The 21,781-nt window shown below is 37.2% G+C and overlaps 1 protein-coding gene across 1 annotated transcript in view; it reads right to left on the minus strand.

Annotated features, from left to right (window-relative positions):
- The window catches only part of PER2 (period circadian regulator 2), a 1,339,110-nt gene that overhangs the window by 610,618 nt on the left and 706,711 nt on the right, over window positions 1-21,781 (minus strand). The window contains exon 16 of the mRNA XM_044070032.1: window positions 7,974-8,082. Coding sequence (XP_043925967.1) covers window positions 7,974-8,082 — 109 coding nt within the window. The remainder of the gene's footprint in view (window positions 1-7,973; window positions 8,083-21,781) is intronic.

Below are 21,781 nucleotides of genomic sequence, written 5' to 3' on the forward strand. Positions count from 1 at the left end.
GGTATAAAATAATATAATCTAAAATAAAGTAAATTTTTCTTGACTGGCATACCAATTATATCACTGAATTTCTGAATCACTTATTTTCTTTGCTAATGGTTCTAAATATAACACAAATAATAAAGGGGAGAGAGGACACCCCTGCCCGGTTCCTCTGCTCAAACAGAACATATCAGAGGGCCCCCCACTTTAATTTTTGCCTTTGATTTTTCATATGTCCTCTTAATAAACCTTATCATTGTATCAGGGAATGTCCATTGCCCTAATTATAAAATCCCAGCTCACTCTGTCAAATGCTTTCTCTACATCAAGACTCACTAACAGCAGTGGTATTTTCTTATATTCTTCTTTCCTTTGGATCATCATTGCTCTATTAATGTCATCAAATGTTTGCCTCCCCACCACAAATCCACCCTGATACATATCTATCAATTTTGGCATCACCTTTGTCATTCTTTTAGCCATTATTTATTTATTTATTGACATCTGTTGAATGGGAAAGTCCACTGGGTCAGAAACCCATTTTCAGTGGAGGCCTGGGGAGAAATATATAGAAAATATCTATTACAGATATAAACACTTTATAATCATGGTTTAAAATCAAAATGGACCTACAAAACCTGGATGTGATGGGTCTTTACCATCTTTAGGTATAACAGTGACCGCTTTCATCCAGGTTGTTGGTGCTTCTCCTCCTTTCAAAATACTGTTAAACAAAACCTTCCAGATCTCGGTCACTGTCTTCACTCCTAGCTTCCAAACTTCCATATGAATACCATCTATTCCTTGGGACTTTCCTATAGGTTGTTTATACATCATTTTTATTTCATCTCCTGATATCCTAAGAGTTAGTAATTGGGCCACATCCACCTCTAACTTTGGCATATTTAATTCTTTCATAAACATTTCCATTTGTATTTTTTCTTGATTTCCACATTTCTCTGCTTTATACAGATTTTCATAAAAATTCCAAAATATTTCTAATACCTGTACAGGATTTCTGGTTATTTTTCTTTTTATAGGCTACCTATGCTTGGCAACAACCCTTTCTACTTTCTGTTGCCTGAAACGTTATGCTAAAATTTTTTGTCCTATGGAGTTATCAAAAAACAGTTGCTTAACAGCAATCTTTCTAAACTCATGCATCTTATCGAGGTAGTCCTTTATTTTCTCTTTAGCACTCTGTAACTGAACCTCTTCTTGTTCTGTGAGACTCCCCCATTCTGTAATACTGTAACCTTTGTCAATCCCTCTAAATAATTCTTGTTAAATACTTCCAAGATGACTGCACAATTAGTAACGGCTCAACTCTAGCTCTCCCAGTGTTTAAACAGAAACTCAACAGAGAAGCCCAGTAGACTATTGTGTTTATGGGTAACTTTCAGTAACTGACTAGTAAGTGTACTGTCTGGACGCTAGGAAAAAAATACAGATCATCTGGAAAAAAGAAGCTACAAAAAGTGAGGAAGAAACACTGACTGGGGAAAGTTCTGCAGCTGTTCAGCAAAAAGCAATGCAACCACCAGACATAACTTCCAGTACCTTACAGGAAGATACAAGACAACTGCACACCAACCTGATTAAAATAAACAAAACACAGGGGAATATATCAGCACAAACAACAAAAGTCTGGAAAAAATGGAAGACACTTTAAACAGATATTAAGATGAGGTGATAAAGCTGCAAAAATCAGAGGATGAAATGAAGAAAAGACTGGCTGAATATGAGACCTATCTAGAAGAAGGGTTTCAAAAAATAAAAGAATCAGGGGCCAGAGCACATAGGGAAAACCTGAGATTTTCAGCTATACCAGAGAAGCTGAAAGGAACAAACTGCATTAATTTTATGAAAGCACAAACAAGCAACTGGACTCGTATTCCACAGCAGTTGCGGTTAGCTGAAAGTTCAAATCATGTGTATGCTCCAAACCTGTCTATGAGAAAGCAACATAAACCTTTAATAATAAAGATGCAATCCTACCAGCAGAAGTTCATGGCAGAAGGACAAAATACTAAAAGTGGGAGACAACAGAGTTCAAACTGCTGCACCCAGCTGTTTTCAGGGTATTCTTCCCTGGATGGACAAAAACATTTTTTGATGAAGTACATGCTAAGGAGGAAATACAAAAGTTTGTCCAACAAAAAGTGAGCTGGGAAACAGAAGATTCTGCTTCTTGTTCTTCTGGTAATAAATACCACAAGGACTGTACCTGTAAAAAACTTTTCCACTGTTTCAACAGAAAAAGCTGGAGAGAAGAAAGGTAGCAAGAGAGTTGACTAGAAGAATTGAGAGTATGTTGGAAACAAAGCAAAGACAGGATTTGGGAGATGGAAATGAACAGTAATAAAACCAGTAACAATGTGGGATTACAATGCAATAACTATATTTGCGAAATATGACGGAACAGGAAAATCTACAAGTGTTGGACTTTCAGAATCTGTTGGATTTATGGGGGACCCTAAAGTATATGCCCTACTTCATGTCATTAATGTTCGGAAAAATGCTTTGAAGAGGGGAGAAAGTTAACTGTAAGCAAATAACAAATCAGGAGAAACAAGCCCAATAAACAAAAAAAGGGAAGTGGCACCAGACTCAGACCAAACTGAATGCTACAGCGTATCCTCAAAACCTCTGTTGTTGGAAATACAGGTGGTACCGAAAAGTACAAGTCCACAAAAGTCCAAGTCCACAAAAAGCAGTTTCAAAAATTCCAAACGCACACAACTTCCACGTATTTCTTTTATTTTGCAACACCACTTTGGAAAATCTGAGAGAAGAAGAAAAGAGTTAACGGTCCTACTCCAAATCCAGAACAGTTCTGGATTTGGAGTAGGACCGTTAACTCTTTTCTTCTTCTCTCAGATTTTCCAAAGTGGTGTTGCAAAATAAAAGAAATACGTGGAAGTTGTGTGCGTTTGGAATTTTTGAAACTGCTTTTTGTGGACTTGTACTTTTGTGGACTTGTACTTTTCGGTACCACCTGTATTTCCAACAACAGAAGTTTTGAGGATACGCTGTAGCATTCAGTTTGGTCTGAGTCTGGTGCCACTTCCCTTTTTTTGTTAACTGTAAGCAAAGAAAACATTTTTTATTAATAGTATTATTTTTGTGGTATATGGTTTTCTCTGCATTCTATAAAGTGACATTTTCTCAGTTATTTTTAAGTGTAATGGGGATTGTAAATAGGTGTTGCTGTTCTTTGTTTTTCCCTTTCTTCCTCCCTTCTCTCTTCTTGCTCATTTTTAAGAAATGTGGGCACTGCAATGTAAAAAAGCCTGGTTAAAAAGCACGAGAAAAGAAAAATGAATGTGCTTTTTTCTAATTGTTGCATGGGGATATGACTGGATTAAGGACCTTAGGCTGATTAAATAACAAGTTTTAAGAAAACGCAAGTAAATGAAAAAGAATACTGAATATTATGAGGCTTTTTTCTAGCAAATGAATGCATGCTTAGTAGCAATTCTGTGTCTGGCCTTCATGGAAACAATCTGAGAAAGAGAAATTGGCTGTCTGGTTCTCATGTCTCCACGGACACAATCTGTTAGAGAGAAACTGGTTACAATCTGGTGGACAGTGATTGGGTGGGGAAAAAAGAAATAAGAAACTGGCTAGGAGATAATGTTCTCTGAACATATTCATGGGTTTTCCCATTGGGGAGAGCTATAAAGGTAAGACAAAAACAGTCAACACTTAGTAGAAGCACAGGCTGCACCATGCATCTTAGCATGGATAACCTTTCTTTTATGTTAACTCAGGTATGTCAGTGGGGCTGTCAGTTTGGGACAGTTGTTTCTATTAGGAGGGTAAAACTTCAATATTTGAAGACGTACATAGTTTTGTGCGTTAGTATTAAATTAATAGGTTTTGGGGGGTACTGGGGGTTTGTTTGTTTGAGTGCCTTCAATAAAACAAACTTTTGCAAGATGTGACATAGGCTCAAATGGATGTGACAAGAAAAAAACTATACAAGGGTTCAACCTGCCACCAAACAGTGTATACATGTAACACAAAAGTTGGAACCAGACATTTAACAGAAAAGGTGTTATACATACAAGGTGGGGATAATACCTTTTAATACAATGATGCTTTCTGTAATGTCTTTAAATGTTAGTGGTCTCAAAGATAAGTACAAAGAAGAAAGAATAGTGAACTATATTAAAAATGTAGAGTGCAAATAGTTATGTTACAGGAGACACATGTATGGAACTACACATGTGAATTTGATAAAGAAAGGTTTCTGAATGGTTATTCAGCAAAATATCTAGGACAAAGGAAAATAGGAGTACTTATATTAATTGCAAAAGGAGATCCAATAGTGACGGAAGAGAATAAAAAGATAACAATGATAGATTTGTAGGGATAAGGAGCTACTAGCAAGGGAGGACAATTATGCTGGCATATATTTATATATTCCACCTAAAACTGCTATAATGGAGCTTAAGAAAATTGTGGGAGAAATAATCACTTTTCAGCAAGGAATACTACTTGTAGGTGGGCCTGGAATTTAATTTGCAGCAGTAAAGATGTGTCGGGGGGGGGGCAGAAGTGAAAGTATAACAAAGAAGGATAGATTTTTGAAGAAATTTATGAAAATATTTGGCATGGAAGATGTGAATTCAGTAATAGGAGTTTGTAGTGAATTTGCATAAGATATAAAAATTGGGCTAGGCTAGATAGAATTTACATTTCACGGGAACATGCATTTAATTGAAGGTCTTGATAAGCACCAAATAACTATTTCAGATCATGCGCCAATAACTAAAATAAAAACACAGGGTAATGAAATAAAAAGGAGATACTTGCACTCTCCCACCTATCTGTTGAAAAGAGAAGAATTTAAGGAATGGATAGTGTTGATTATTCAGGAACTATTCAAGAAGACAAATTACTTCTGAAACTATAGCTAGGGAGTGGGATACAATTAAGGTGGAGTTTAAATGGGGTGGAATTAAAAGAAAGTGAACTATGGTTAAGAAGTAACAATAATTATTTAGAGGGACTGACACATTATAATATTGCAGAATATGGGGAATCTCACAGAAAGGGAGGATCAACCGCAGAATGCTAAGCAGAGAATAAGGGATTACCTAGATAATATATATCAGTTTAGAAAGACTGCTGTTAAGCAACTGTTTTCTGATAGTAACACTACAGCACAAAACTTCTAGTACAATGACTCCAGGCAACAGCAAGTAGAAAGAGCTGTTGCTAAGCTTAGGGAGCCTATAACAAGGAAGTTAACGAGAGATCCTGTAGCGGTATTAGAAATATTTCAGACTTTCTACAAACGTCTATATAAAGCACAGAAATATGGAAATCAAAAAAAGATACAAACTGAAATGTTTATGGAAGAATTAAATATGCCAAGGTTAGAGGCAGATAAGACTCAATTACGAATGGTTAGGATAGGAGGAGATGAGATAAAACTTGTGATGTATAACCAATCTACAGGAAAGTCCCCAGGAACAGATGTTATTCCTGTGGAAGTCTGGAAGCTAGGAAGGAAAAAACTGATAAAGATATGGAAGGTTTTGTTTAACAGTGTTTTACGAGAAGTACCAACATCCTGGAAGAGAGCAGTGGCAGCTGTAATACCTATAGAGGGTAAAGATCTATCAAACCCAGCTTCATACGGACCCATTTTAATACTAAACCATAATTATGAAGTGTTCATGTCTATAATGGCTAAAAAAATGACAAAAGTATTCCATCTCTTACGGGCGTTTTGAGGGGAGATCTATGCCTGACATACAGGGCATTGTCAGACCCACTCTGATGTACCTTCTGCATAGCCACAAAACAAACAACACCAGAATTACCAGTTCTAAAGACTTAAATCTAGCCTGTGATATAAATAGGTCCTGCTGGAGAGATAGGTATGTATCCCAGAGACTACTGTGTCTATGGAACAGGGTCCCCATCCATGTGAAGCAGAGTTCCTCCCTAACCCAATTCAACTGCTACTTGGATAATTGGATGGGAAACTGGAAATTCATCCCTGGTTTGGCACCTATGTCTCTAATGGACACTGGTAACCTGTAAATGGTTTATCTCTCAAACCCCTGCTTACACATATCAAGGGTATCAGAACTTGTCAGAGATTTGGGATGCATGGCTAGGCTTAAAAAGGCCCTTCTGGTCTTTAGCCTAGTAAACATCTATGAACCTAAATGCAAGAAATGTCTAGAAGATTTAGGATCTTTGTTTGGAAGTGTTAATATAGGTATTTTTATACCACAAGTAGACTCAGGTAGCTAGCAAATGTTGGAGGTGTGATGGGAAAGAAGAGATAACTGGGAACATATGTTTTGGAAATACAGTGAGTTGGCAGACTTTAAAAATTCCTTGCAGATTAATCTATCAGAAATACCAGGTAAGCAAACTGGTATAACTAAGAAATTGATCTTTTTGAGCTATATAACTGAATCCGAATTGCCTACACATAGTAAGGCCTTTATGGTGGTTGCTAAAATTGCAGTTACTAGAAAATGGAAATCAAAGTCTAAACCAACTATACTAGAAGTAGTGAATATAGTAACAAAGATAAAACAACTGGAAATGGGATCTTAAAAAAAAGGGTAGAAACAAATTAAACAAAAAAATGGGAATTATTGAACAATACATGGAGAATAATGTTTTGTAGGAGGAATGAGGTTTAAAAAAAGGCAGGATTTGCATGAGCTATGTAATGATTGACTGACAATGACTGGATAGAGTATAAGTGATGTATAATGTTTGCAACTAAAAATATGTCAATATGGCTTGTTTTCATTTATATAAATGTAAGACTGCCTATGTCACAAGCGATAACTTAATAAAGATGTATCTTGTTCTAAAGAAAATGGACATTTTTGGAACAATTCATGCAGAAAAATGGTTTGGAGAAGGAATGAGGTTTATGAGAAGGCAGTCACTGAATAATTTTTATAATGTTGCTTAGATTATATGACATATAACAATATATGTGAAGCATAACGCTTACAATAATTCTGATATTACCAATGCCCAGTACAACAGTCAGAGGAGAGCAGAAGAATAAATAACTTGTTTTACATAACCTTAGGAAACAAGGGCCACTGGTAACTCAAACAACAAATAAATACAAAAATATAATAAAATAACACAAACCTAAGAAAAATGTATGCAGTATATTAATGCAATCTCTCATGTACAAAGGGCAAAGAACAGCAACTAGTGAATATTAATTATTTGAATGACAGGCTGACAACATAATAAACTTAATTCAGAAAAGGACTGTCTTTACAAAGCACATATTCGTACATCATCAGTTTAGTAATACTATAAAACCACATAGATGTATAGGAACAGCATTCCCACCACCACAATCAGCAACACCAGTTACTTGTATATGAACTGCAAAGCTGGGGAAGGAAGAAAAAGTGAGTCTGAGAGGTGGAGAAGGCCAGCTTTCCTTCTTGGGAGGAAGTTCTGAAGTGCTGGGTATCCATCCAGTGGTGGCCAGAGAGGTCTGTTTGTTTAAATAGTCAAAGATGGGGAGAAAAATGCAGACAAATAACCACAGTAGCCTTTAGCAAAAGGCAGCATGAATATACACTGAACACAGGCATCACAATAAGCTATGCACAATGGAAGGAGAAAATACCATATGTACAGTAGAGACTAATCCCACACCAGCATACCTCTACTTCCTATACACCTCAATACAAGTCCTCTCCAAAGATAACAGAATTCTAGTCTACAAAATAAGCTAAACAGACAAAGGAAGGGAATGTGTTTTTAACTAATGATTGGCAGCCATGAAAAAAATACACAGAAAGAAAAATTATTTGTCAGAAAAAAAATGTAAATGGAATGACAGGATACTGCATGTTTTGGTGAGGCTCTTAAATACAATACTGATATGAAAAAGGAACATAAATAAATATTTCAATGCTACTGACCACATGCATTGATTTTTTTTTAAAAAAAACTGATAATACTCATGCACTCACCTGCAGCACATTTTTTCTGAGATTCTTGTCTGGCTCTGGATTCAATGAACATTTGTTGCCCTTGGTTTTTCACCACATGTACTCCCTTACAAATCTCCTGAAATGTAGTCTGAAACACACAAACAAAAAAAGTATTTAAACTTCCTAATAGGATATACCATCTAATTATTTTAAAAGAACTTATTAAACTGTCTACTTAAAAGAATATTTATGTAATAATACTGCAAAAGGTATGATGGTTTGTAGGCTTGAATATCAAGGCTGCACTGTACTGATCTAGAAGCTTGAATGACATTATCCCTTCTATGCATTCTTTACAATCCATACAGACATCTAGTAACTACTTACAAGTAGGCACAGACAAAACTTGTTTATTAGTGAGTAGTAGTTGCATAATCTGGAAAAGATGCTGTACAACAAACTTAATTGTCTTTATTCCCTTCTTTACATTTAGGTTTAATAATAAGCAAGCCAGCTTGCTGTACGCCCCATGCACTCTCTGCTCCAGACACAGTCCTTCCAAAAAGAAACAGGTCAAAGAGTATGCTAAAGATCAGCTACAGCTCACACTCAGTTATAGAGTCCTTAATTTATTTATGCAGCCTATACTGTGTAGTCCAGCTATTTTCCATACAAGAAATCTGAAGTATCTGTAGTTGCATGAAGTGTTTTATGAAGCTACTGACAATATTTTCTGATGTTTCAAATGCCATTTTAAAAGACTCAGAAAAAAATGGGCAAGATAGGAAGCCATAAAACAGAAAACACCATAAAAGCACAGCTGGCATCAGAAAGCATATTTTCAAATAGTCATAAAATTTGCAGAAACGTTGGTACACACACGTCATGAGAAGAAATTCAGGCAGTTAATGCTTTGTGTCAGAAGACACGTAAACAGGTAAAATTCACTTGGGCTTTGCCCTTGTGATGAAATCATGCCAACCGTGGGTAAATCCTGTGATTCCCACAACCAGTTGTGGGTTACTACTAAAGTATTTTACAAGCATGTTCAATGTTGGAATTTTGTGCTGAAGGCTAGGATAGTACCCTTGGATTGGGAAACTGTGGAAGTGATTCTCATTTTCAAAAAAGAGAACCTAGTGTGCGTGTTCTAGTTATAGAGTAATTACACTATTTTGCTTTCATAGAAAACTGTATGTCAGAGTGTTGGAAATGAGACCTCATCCAGCAGGTGATCCTCTGTTTCAGAAGGAGCAATAAGGATTTCATTCTGACCATGGAAAAGAGGGTCAATTATTTGGCCCTACAGAGATACTGATGGGGTCATGGAAGTGTGCAGAATTGTCATCATGTGTTTGTGAATACGGATAAAGTATATAACTGTGTGCCCCAGAATGTCTTGGAAAGATGTCCTGATGAACATGTTACAACCATATGGTGTCCCAAGGCCACTGCTGTGTACCACACAGTCCATGTATCTGAGGAGTGAGAGTCATGCCTGAATTCACATCATTAAAATGAAAACATTCAAAGTGGGCATGTGACTTCAAAGATGTTGCGTAGTCCTTCCTGTTTGCAATTTTCATGGAAAGGATATCAAAGTGCTGTCAAGCTCGAAACAATATTCAGTTTGAGTGAGAGTGTACTGGATCTGATTCGTTTGCATATGAGGCTAGCCTACAAGCCTCAAGTAACTGTCACTTCCAGTACGGAATAGATTAAATCACGGTTGATCATGAGGTGACTGAAATAAAAAGCAACACCACCACATCAAAGGACATGGTTCCTTTCTTGTAAAGAATGAACTACCCTTTGCAGGTGAGGACATGAGAAGACTGTAGAGCTATGGTTGTGGGAGCAACTACCTCAGGTGGAGTTTATCTTGGGATATTCTTCAGAAGTGAAGATAGACAAGACTGCAAGATTGAACACATAATGGGTGTGGTGGCAACAGTACTACACACATTATATAAACTGGCGGTGAAGCCTTCAAAGCATTGGTTAGTCTACACCCCCACCCTTAACTATGGCTATACACTAAGTTGTGAACCAAGAAGATGATATCAGAGATACAAGTACCAGAAATTAGGCTCCTTTGCAAGGCAGCTGAGCTCCCTCTCTGTAAGAGAGTAAAGAACTTGGCAATCTAATACTATCTCTGAGTATAGTCACTGCTCTTTGGTGCAGAGTGGAGTCTGCTGAATTGGTTTTGGGCACTACGCAAGGTTGCCCCCCTGGGTACCTCACGCAGCAAGTGTGCCGTCAAAGCCCACCAGGAGAAAGCCCTAGGGCAGACACAGGAGATGCTAGAAGGGTTACGCTCTCCCAGCTTATCTGGAAATGCCTGTAGATACCACAGGATGAGCTGAAGCCTATTGATGCAGGTATGAAAGTCTCACCTCATCACTGTGACCCTCACTGGGGGGAAAAATGTTTAGAAAATGGACAGAAGGATGGAATCACCTCTGCTCTGGCAATTCAGAAGGCACTGCCAATATCTGTTCACCTCCAAGTCATGAATTATACAACAGCTTTCTTCCTTTGATTTGCTACTGGGGTAAACAAAGATTCAAAAGCCATTACACAAAAACATTAAAATTTGCACATTTCAGCTAACTGTAACAACACAATTTTGCATCAGCTGGTCTGTAACAAGAATGAATAATCAGACAAATAAGTACACAAACTATAAATCATTGATAAAGACTTAAAACACTATAAATACTTTCAGCATTTCAGATTTTGTATTTTACTTTTACGTGAAGCTATATAAAAATATAACCAGCAGAAGTTTGAGTGCAACATCAATATAAAATAATAATAATACAAAATACTTCACAGCATTAAGATCAAGATGTCAATCAGAACTTTTAATTTATTTTTAACTATGAAGTGCATCACTGGGTTTTATAATTGATATGAAATGCTTGTAAAATAGTCACTGGATGATAACATAGCTACTATTAAGGAAAGCTGAAAAGAACACTCTATATATAACTGAAGCAGAATATAATCTGCTCTAAATAGCTGTAATCTGGATGCCTTTGAATCCAGTAGCAACAATGGTACAAAATGCTCAAGAAGAGAAGCAAAAATCAATTCTGTCAAAGGAAAGCTGAACAGTATCCATGGACAAAAAACAAAGCGAATCCTTTTTAAGGTTGACTATTTCAAATGACTGATTACTTTGCTTTTGTTATGGGAACTAGGTATTTCTCCAAGGTGAGAATTGCCAAATTACAGGGTTTTTTTTAGCAGCAGTGCAAGTCTAATTCTTAAAAGGAGGTCACTGTAAGAAAAAAAGTTCTGCCACCTCAGAAGTTGATGTCTATAAATAGCAAGGGGCTTACTCCCTACATGGGGGGTATAGGAGACTTGCCCCATTGCAAGAACATTGGTTTTGAATGTGGTTAGATTTTGTCAATACTTTGTGTTTAAATAATTTTCCGTCAAAACTTATATATATATATATATATATATATATATATATATATGTGTGTGTGTGTATACACACACACACACACACCCCTATCATAGATAAAAAGATATAAAGGGCATTACCTTAACCATGATCATTCTCTAGGTTTCTTACAAATAAAATGTTCATTAGCTGCCTATATTACCCTGTCAGCACTCTCTTCAATGTTCTTTCCCAAAACTAACTGTTAGAATATACTATAAATTCTCTTAAAAAGGATCCAATTAGATTCCTACCTTCACTGCACCAGTTCAAGTTTAACCTGATCACCCACCTTGTCTTAATCTTTGCATGCAACTGTGTTAATAAATAATCCACTCACTATTTTAGCAGTATGTGAACTGCAGCTATTTGATCCTTGGACTAACTTGCACATATGTGTTTATTTATCCATTGGTTTACTTATGTTGTACTGTTGAACAATGGATTATTTTGCAATGTAAATATTCATCTTTTGCTTTTCTGTATATAACTGGGTTACAGCTAAAAATGTCTCCCTGGGTTATGTCTATTTACCTTAAATAGATACAAAAAGCCAGATAGACACACACACACACACACACACACACACACACACACACACACACACACACACACACACACACACACACATATATATTATACATGCATACAAACCTATAAAAATATGCACAAACATAAATACACAAAGAAAGAAGCACATACATACATAAAATAGCTAATGTTTGAAACAGTGCTCTGGCTTTGGTCATAAGACTTAACCTTGTTCCTCATAGAGCTACTGATTTTCTTCATTAAGTTAGCTCACTTTAAGGGCAAACATATCAGTAAATATATTAACTATTGATTTATGTATTTATTTGGTTTAACAGTGTAGTACACTGATCACAGCAGAGCACTTGCAGGCACAGCCCAGGTGAAGAAAATACAAAAGAACAGAACTAATTCAGAAACATGGAGTAATCAAAGAAGTTAGAGAGTTCCGCAGCCAACTTAAGAAATAAGCACATTTTAAAAGAATAGAAAAACAGCTGTGGAATAATTTTAGCAGCAAATGTGAGGTAAGCAGCAGATGAGAACAGAGGGCTGAAGCAGAAGTGAGGTTGGTTAGCATACACAAAGATTCATTGTTATTAAATATAGGATCTACTATCTGCAGATCTAATCTGAGGAATACATGCTCCCTTTTTCAACATTCTGATATGACTTTTCAAAGGCCAACACCATGATTTTAATGATCATAACTTGAAAGATATGGGGTGGACTGCCTGGGAGTGCAAACTGAATCAATATGTGGTTTCGTGAAAAGCACTGCTAGGGCAATACAAAGCTGGTACAATACATTTCCATCTTTATGGCTGAGCAGATAATTACAATAGTAATGCTTTGCACTTGACTTTAAAGTTAATCAATCTTCATTTTAAGTGTGTTATAAATTTAGCTGTCTTAACATTGTCATTATAATTCTATAGTGGATCATGTTATCCTGTAATTGACAAAAGAAAACACAAAATGCTAACAGGTACACTGCAGTGGTAGCATTTATTAAATACTCGCGGCTAGCAGACAATACTAGGCATACTCCTTTTTGTATTTGATTTATTACATTTCTTCAACATTTTTTAAAGTCTTAACAAATACCATAAAATTGATTTGTAACAGACTAGCAAGATCGTTGCACACTGATCAACTTTTTAATTTCGACTCCCCCCCCCCTGTGAAAAAAAAACTGAGAAATAAGAGCCAGTGATATTTTTAACTTGAGTAAAATTCAGTTACTGGCTACTAAGTACACTGCCTGGATGCCAGAAAAAGGAATTTAGACAACCTAAAAGAAAATCAACGAGAAAAGGTGAAAACAGTGTCTGGGAAGAATCCTGCACTCATTCAACAAAAAGCAATTCAAGTTTCAGCTTTGGTACAAGATGGTTTCCAGTAATTTTGAGGAAAAAATAAATCAAATGTACTCAGAGGTGATTAAAATAAAAGATACAACAAAGGAATATATCAACTCAAATAACAAAAGGCTGGAAAAAAAATAGAAGCTTTAACTACATATTCATATGAACCATTAAACAAAAAATCAGAAGTTGAAATAAAGAAAATGCTGGATAACATTCTCCAAACCTGGCCAAGAGAAAGCAGCCAAGACCTGTAACAGTAAAGGTGCAATTATACCAGCACAAAGAGTTTATCCTGACACAACTCTGTCAAGAAGCAAAAGCATTAAAAAATGGAGACAGAGTGTTTCTGGAAAATTATTATTGACTGTATAACCAGCATAAAAGAATCAAATTTATCCCAGTAATCAGGGAATGTTGAGAGGCAGGTGTAACATTCATGCTGCTGTACTCATTAGTCTTCAGAATATTTTTTTCTGGAGGGTCAGACATTTTTGGATTCAGAACAAGCTAAGTAGGAAACTAAAAAAAAGTCTAGCTAACAAAAAGCGAACCCAGCAAACAGAAGGAAACTCTGCCTCTAATTCTTCTGACAAAGCTCACAGTGCGACTCTCCCAGCAAAATCTTTTCCAATATATCAAAGGAAAATGCTTGAGACACAGAAAAAGCACAGGAGTTGACTGGAAGAATTAGGAGTACCTTTGACTTGAACCAGAGTCTGGTGCTGGGAGGAGGAGATGAGCAGGAAGACCAGCAATTCTGAAATTAGAGGGGAAACTATAAAGCATCAATCACATTTGTGAAATATAGCTTTGTAACAAAAAACTTCTGATAAAGACTGGAATTTTGACGACTTTGTTAAGCTTGTGGGTGGATTGTAAAATATATACTCCACTTTATGTCATTAATGTTTAAAAGAATGCAAACGGAATAAAGTAACTATAAGTAAAAATGTTTATTAGAATTTGTGTAAAACATTTCATAATATAAACTGCATGTTATAGATAATGAAGTAGATTTGTGTAGTGTGTATTCAGGGGTATTTTAAATGAGGAGGATTTTTTTCACTGACTATTACACGTGTTAAGGATATCACAGCAAACAAGTACTTTTTAGTTTTAAGAAATATAAGCTTTAAAGTACAAGAAGAAAAGCAAGTTTCATGTTAATATGCTGTGGTCTTAGGCTGGTGAGGTGGGGGTGGGGTCAGATATAAAAGTGCACTAATTAGATTACACGTTTTTTTTTCCACTTATTTTTACAAGGGTGAATTTCTAGAGTAATGTCCTTGGCTTAAGCCATACACAAGTGTTTTTTGTAAGGAAGTAGGTTTGAAAAATAAGAAAATGATGAAAGCCGTGAAAAAATGCTAAGTTTCTTATATCTGCAAAGATATTAGCTTGTTTTTTTTCCATAGCAAATGCCAACAGGGATTACCACAAGCAGAGATACAGAAAATAGGCAAGAGGGGCTAGATTTTACTGGAGAAAACTGGCAAAGAGAGCAAATAACTAGACAGGGAAAATGGAAAAGAGTGGGATGAGGCCAAAAAGATGTTTGATCTGCATCCTAGAGACTGCCTTCCCTACCAGAGAATGATATCACAGTATAGGCAGAGCGAGAGGGATACAGTGATACAGGAATCTTAAGTGAAAGGCCTGCTGTGCAGAGAAACAGAGAGGGATACTGGAAACTTAAGTGAAAGACCTGCTGTGCTGGGGTTTGTAGTTGAATCTAGAAGAGAAGCTGCTGCTAAAAAAAGGGATAATTACTAGGGCATATATATAATATTGCTTGATATCTGTAAGAATCAGAAGAGGTTAGAAAAGATTGGGAAGAGTAACTGGAAAAAAAATATTTACAAGAGAACAATGGAAGGATATATATATGGCTCAAGAGTATGCAACAAAGTCCAGAAGATTTAGGATCTTTGCTTGGAAGTGTCTGGACAGGTATTTTTATAACCCAAGCAGACCTCAAAGAAGTTTTTCCTCAGGTAGATGGCAGATGTTGGAGGTGTGATGAAGAAAGAGGTAACTGGGACTATATGCTTTGGCAGTGTAAAGAGATTTAGTTGAGGAAAAGGTTGTAACCAATTATATACTTTTTTGAGCTGGGTTCAGGATCTGAATTGCCTAGTCATAGCAAGGCTTTAGTAAGTTATATTCTGTTGCTGTCAAAAAAGCAATTACTCAAAAAATGGAAATCAAAGACTGAACCAACTGTATTTGAAGTACTGAAAACTATAAAAGTGAAAAGAATTGGAAGAAGGATCTTTAGAAAAAGGAAGGAGAAATAAATGGAAATTGTTGGAAAAACGCATGCAGAATAATGTTCAGGAGGAGGAACAGTAAGATTTAAGGGAAGGCAGAATTCATAAACTGATGTAATGCTGACATGATGATATAATTACAAAGAGAGAAAAGATATGTGATGTACAATGTATATAAAATGGAAAAATATTAATATGTTTTCTTTTCTGTTAATTCATGTTTGCCTACATCTTAAGTGATAATTTAATAAACATGTTTAAAAACTGGTCTGTGCACCACAGGAGTCCCCTTATTACAAATCCCAAAACAGGAATCCCTTGTCAGGGGATGCTGATGTTGGGTCTACACAGATCGTAGGTATAATTTTTTTCTCATGTGGACTCTGGCTAGAGGAATCGTGAGAATCGTGGATGTCTCAGATCCTAGTATCCTGAGAAATTCCCTTGCTGAGGCCTTTGTTTCAGTCGAAAAATTTAGGAATAGATATAGATATATATCTATTTTTTCCTGAGAAAGAAAAGTTCTTTGAACTGAGGTATCAGGAGACACCTCTGGAAAACAATCCTTTGAGAAAGGGTCCAGCAAGACTTTTGGATATTCTACTGAAACCCCAGCCTGCAAAGGAGCTCTCTCTCACTCAAGTGAGAGATTCCTGACTTTGAAAACGACTCTGCAAATATAAGCAAGTTGTGTAAATAAGGAAAAATGTGAATACCTTGCAGTCTGCAGTAGGCTCTCACCGGAGGTAAACACTTTGTGAATACTCTTGGATCAGTGGATAATCCAAAAGGTAATGTAGACAACTAGAGTATGATCCAGACACAGAATACCTATCTGATGCTATAGGAATGTGATAAGCATCTTTTAAATCTAGGATCACTAATAATTTAAATGGAGAATGAGAGGTAACAAATTTTGAAGTGCTTTGTGAATTCTGGAACTATCACAAACTGATTTAAACAGGAAAGACTCATGACTTATTTCCATGAAGCTTCTTTCTTTTGTATTAACATTCTTGAATAAAACCCCTCTCATTTCCAAAAGGAGGGACAGCATACATCACTCCCCTGAGTTAGCAGGAGCTGAATGATAGAAGGGAAAAAAAAGTCTTTTCTGCCAGATGAGGAGGAGGAGTCCCCGGAAAAGTATGGAGAGAATGCCACTACCATCTGTATCCCTTCTAGATTACTCTTAAGAGACCAAGCTGTCTGAGACTATCTGTTGCCAAACAGAGAAATGGAGAGCCAGATTTTGGGGGAGAAATACAGGTTTATCAGGGTGGGATGTTGGGGGGGATTTCTGTAGATAGTTATTTAAACTTGTCAGACTGTCCTTGTTTCTGGGGGGGGGCTCATCCTCTCTTTTTTGGAGCTCCCTTGTCATTAGTTTTTAAACAAATCCATTTACCAGCAGCTTGCTGTGTCTGCTTATTTTGCCTTTTTTTTGAAAAATGGTACAGAGGTAGCAGTAAAACCCTTGACAAATTTGGAGAAGGAAGGCTCACAAATCTGAAAAACTCCCTGAATCATCGTCCATCTCAAATCACACTCTTTAAGGACCTCTGCAGCAGACAGTCCAAAAACAACCTCTTTATGCAAGGGATAATTCAAAATTTCAGCTTTTATATGTTCAGGAAGGATTTGTGTATGGAACCAAACAATCATAACAGTTCTAGTAGTCGCAGTTCTGCAAGTGGCATCAGCTAAATCAAAAGCACACTGTTTGTGTCTTCAGACATAAGCATTACACAAAGACGATTTTTCCTCAGAAGAGAGAAAAGAACTACAATGTTCCTCATATTCCCCAAAAAAGCAAGCATAAACTTTAACATGGGCTTCACAGCTCAGAATTGTAAAAATAGGAGTTTCAGAAGAATATACTTTTCCCTAAACCTTTCATGGGTTTTCCTATCCTTGTCAGGGGGAGGGATAACATTTAACAGATTGTTTATCAGCAGCAGAATTTACCAAGGAAATCACAGCTGGGTCTGATCTGGTGAAAACATACAAGACTGAAAGACTTTATGCAATCTATCTGCTTTCTTAGGGCAGTAGACTGGCTATCAGCAAGTTATAGGCTGTAATCAAGACATATTTCATTGCTGGAAGAAAAGGAAACAGTTTAAGTTCAGGAAAGCACAATATAGTTTATTATTGCATAAAATAGCAAACTGGTTATCAGTAATACAAAGTAACACACTATGCTTATCATACACAATGCAGACAAAACATATAGACCTACATATTCCGAGGCTCTTAAAAGTGACTCACCTAAATCAAAAAGACCTCTTACAATTAACACAAGTATCCTCAGCAATCCTACAAACACTCAACTCAGGAAGCACCCACCATGAAATATGTACCCACGGCTCAGTGCCTCAACTCAAAAAAGATCATAATACAAACTTCCACAATCAAAATTCCTAGCTTTAAAGTAATGTTTTCACAAAAAAAACTAATTTTCACCCAAAAAATGGTACATAGAAGTATTTTTCCCCCCAAAGGGAGCTTGTCTGCCCAGCTATTGAGAAGCATTAGTCAAGAAGCAATCATTGAAAGACTGAAACAGGAGTGCTCTTTGGCGTCAGGAAAGCTTTGCATGGCTTGGTGTCTAAACCAGTCTTTCTTCAGCTCTGCTCGAGCTTTTAATGATTTTGGGGCCTGAAAGGTGCCCCAATGCTTTGGAAACTGACCGGTTGCTGGATCCTTAGCTGAATATAACCCATACTGCTGACGTTACCGTAGCAGAGATCAAATGATGAATATCTGCTGTTAAACAAGTGCATATGCTAAGCAATCTTGCTGACTGCATGGTTACAAAATGCTGCTGTAGCAGGAAATGGGAGGCTCTAAACAGCTTTGCTAATTTTCTACAAGCAATGTGATCTCTCTTCATACTGGATGTTCTTTACATCGTTTGAACACTAAAAAAAAAACTCCTTATCTGTGTGAACTTTGGACATGCTTATTTTGCATTTCCTGCACTTTTAATAACAGTGAGAATTATTTTTTCAGAGACTGAGAGTTCACAGTGATACAAGTTTACATGCATTTTTCTTCTTCGGTTACACAAGTTCACAAGTAGAATTAGCACTGGAACACTTCTTATTGGACCAGCATAGGCTTTTCAGTTACTCAAAAATTCAAACTAACAGGAGCCATTTGTCAGGATTTTTTGGCTTAATTCCTCTGACAGATCATCAATCCTGGTTCTCCCTAATGTATGTGTTTGCTCCACAAAGAAAAGGTCCAATGTCCCTTTCATTCTTCATGACAACAGCCAGGTGGATGAGGAGTAGGAATTGTCATCTTAGTAGTAAGGGATCAGATTTCTTGGTAACATCTATTTTGTCTAGTTTTCATTTGAAACCAGGTAAGTAAACTACTCAAATGACTCTTTTAAGATATAAACCAAACAAGAAGGGGAGACAACATATGTCTGACTCACTGTTCACTTGTAAACTATACATCAGATGTCCAAGAAAGTATTTCACACTGAGCTAATTGAAGGAAGGACACTGAGCAAACTCGGATCTATAATATATAACATTAAGTATCCCGTTTATTTGCTTATTTTTTCGAGTTATTTATAGCACTTTGTCTACTGTATATTTTTCTAGCTAGTTTCACTGTGTGTGAGGTATTAACTGGAAATTGTCCACTTTTATTAAGCATCTGTTTGGGTTGTTTGATTCGGATAACTTGTATGCAGTTAAAAGCTTTCTCTAGAGGCTCCTTTATCTATTTAAAACTTTCATTTAAAGGCTCACTGCTGCTTTTCTGCTGTGAGAAATGTTTCTGCAGTTTGTTTCTAAGTAGTGTGGATATTTGTAGCATTGTCTATATTCAGGCTTGTGTCTGGGCCTAGTGTTTGTGGAGGCTCTGAGTCTGAGCACATGTTCAGGGACATCTTGGTTTAGCCAAAGCCATCAAGCATTTCAGTGAGAGAGGATTGTTTAAGGTCACTGGCGGACTGAGGTCACCTGGACTACAGCTTAGAGTAAGCACCTCATTGGTTCTTTTGAGCTTTTTTTTAAAGTTGTTTCAGGGTTCAACTTTGTTACCTAAGAAGTTAAGTTTGTGAGTGTTTCTGCCATTTCACACTGAGCTAATCGAAGGAAGGACACTGAGCAAACTCTGATCTATAATATATAACATTAAGTATCCTGTTTTTTTTTTTTTTGCTTATTTTTTCGAGTTATGTATAGCACTTTTTCTGCTTTATATTTTTCTAGCTAGTTTCACTGTGTAACTGGAAATTGTCCACATTTATTAAGCATCTGTTTGCGTTGTTTGATTCTAATAACTTGTTTGCAGTTAAAAGCTTTCTCTAGAGGCTCCTTTATCTGTTTAAAGCTTTCATTTAAAGGCTCACTGCTGCTTTTCTGCTGTGAGAAACATTTCTGCAGTTTGTTTCCCACCATTTCCCACCCTCCCTCCCTATTGGTATGCTCGCCCCTACTGTAAATTTGATCTGGGACACTCCTCCCAGTCTAGTGTTATTACCTCATTCTACCTAATACAGGGAGAACATTTGAGAAGGCCAATCCATTTAGTTTCTGCTCCTCCTTTCTCTCTTTCCACTAAAAAAAATATATAAAAATAAATAAATAAATAAATACAATTTCTAAGCTTCTTTCCTGTGGGTAGTCTACTCTGGATACAGATTTGCTGTGTCCAGGACTATTTGTGGGCTTCTGAGCCTCCAAGCCTTTCTGTGTTGGAGGGAAGCCTTCTAGCTTAATTTTGTTTCTTAGAACTAGACAGTTTTTCAGTTTCAGCACTCAAGTCTGTTTCTTTGAGCTCAGCACTTGTTCAGAACTTACTGTAAGCACTAAATAAGCTACAAATTACTACAGCACTCAACTTTCCTCACTTGTCTAGAGGAAAACAGTTTATAGTACTTAACAAATAAGCACCTATCCAAGCATGTCTAAGGGACAGCTCCCAGTGTTTTCTCCTGTCTACCTGATGAATCTGGGCATCTTGGGGCAATGCAGCAATTGCCTCCTACCAACCAACACTATAACCTGTGAGAGATGCACTTATACAGCCAAACTGGAAGCAAAGCTTTCTTCACCCAAGACTGGACTAGACCGTCAAGAGGAGAAGGTAAACACTTGCACCACACCACACTCAGCACATAGTCTCTCAAAACCTACAAAACCAAAACACTCACATAGAAACACAAAACACGCACCTACATTCACGAAGGCTCTCAGTACAAACCTGCCCAAGCAACAGGGACCTCCAAAGCAGAAACACAAGCAACCTCCACCCCCCAACACAACCCAAATGACACATAGCCCACAAACTCATTGTGCCACGCAACCACAGCCCATAAGGCATAACAACGTACCCAACACTCTAGTCATAGGTGACTCTATAGTCAGGCACACTGATGTTCCACTCACCAGGCTAAACAAGGAGAAAGTTATGGTCAGCTGCCTGTTGGGTGCCAGGATCCGCCACATAATGCATGCACTCAGGTAACTCCACAACAAGTACAAATATGACTCTGTCACTGTCCATGTTGGTGTGAATGACCTGAAACGTACCTCCCTGGACTACATGAAAAGGGACATGGAGAAGCTGTCCAATCTTGTAGCCCAGGCAGGTATGACCCTAGCCCTGAGTAGCATCCTGCCATCACCCAGAATGATACCACAGTACAAGGACAAAATGACTGACTTCAACAATTGGCTAAGTTTCTGGTGTCATTCTAAGGGGATCCAGTATCTTGTCTGCCTGGGATGACATGATCGACAAACCACAATGCTTTGCCAGAGATGGCCTGCACCTGTCGCCCCTGGGATTCCGGATACTGGCTAAGGCTCTATCCACCCCTATAGTGCCTTTTTTAGGCAAGGTTCAAATGACAAATTCACCACCGTAACAGGTACAAGCAAGAAGAACCTGAGGGTATTGCTACTCAATGCTAGAAGTCTAAACCTCAAAATGCACTCACTCGAGGCACTCCTTAAAATGGAGAACATCGACATCTGTACAGTGACAGAGACCTGGTTCAAGGCTCCAGAGAGTACCCCTGCATTACCAGGCTATAATTCATACCACACCTTTCGGCCACCTAACCTGGACTGAAGGTGGAAGCGTGTCCATATTCATTAAGGATATCCACACCTCCAGGCTAGTTGCTCAGTATAATGCATCCAAGATTATCCAAGTGCAATTAACTCTGGGCAAGACCACAATCCA

Source organism: Protopterus annectens, chromosome 4.part1 (genome assembly GCF_019279795.1).
Source record: "Protopterus annectens isolate FY-2018-M chromosome 4.part1, PAN1.0, whole genome shotgun sequence".
NCBI classification, from domain to species: Eukaryota; Metazoa; Chordata; order Ceratodontiformes; family Protopteridae; genus Protopterus; species Protopterus annectens.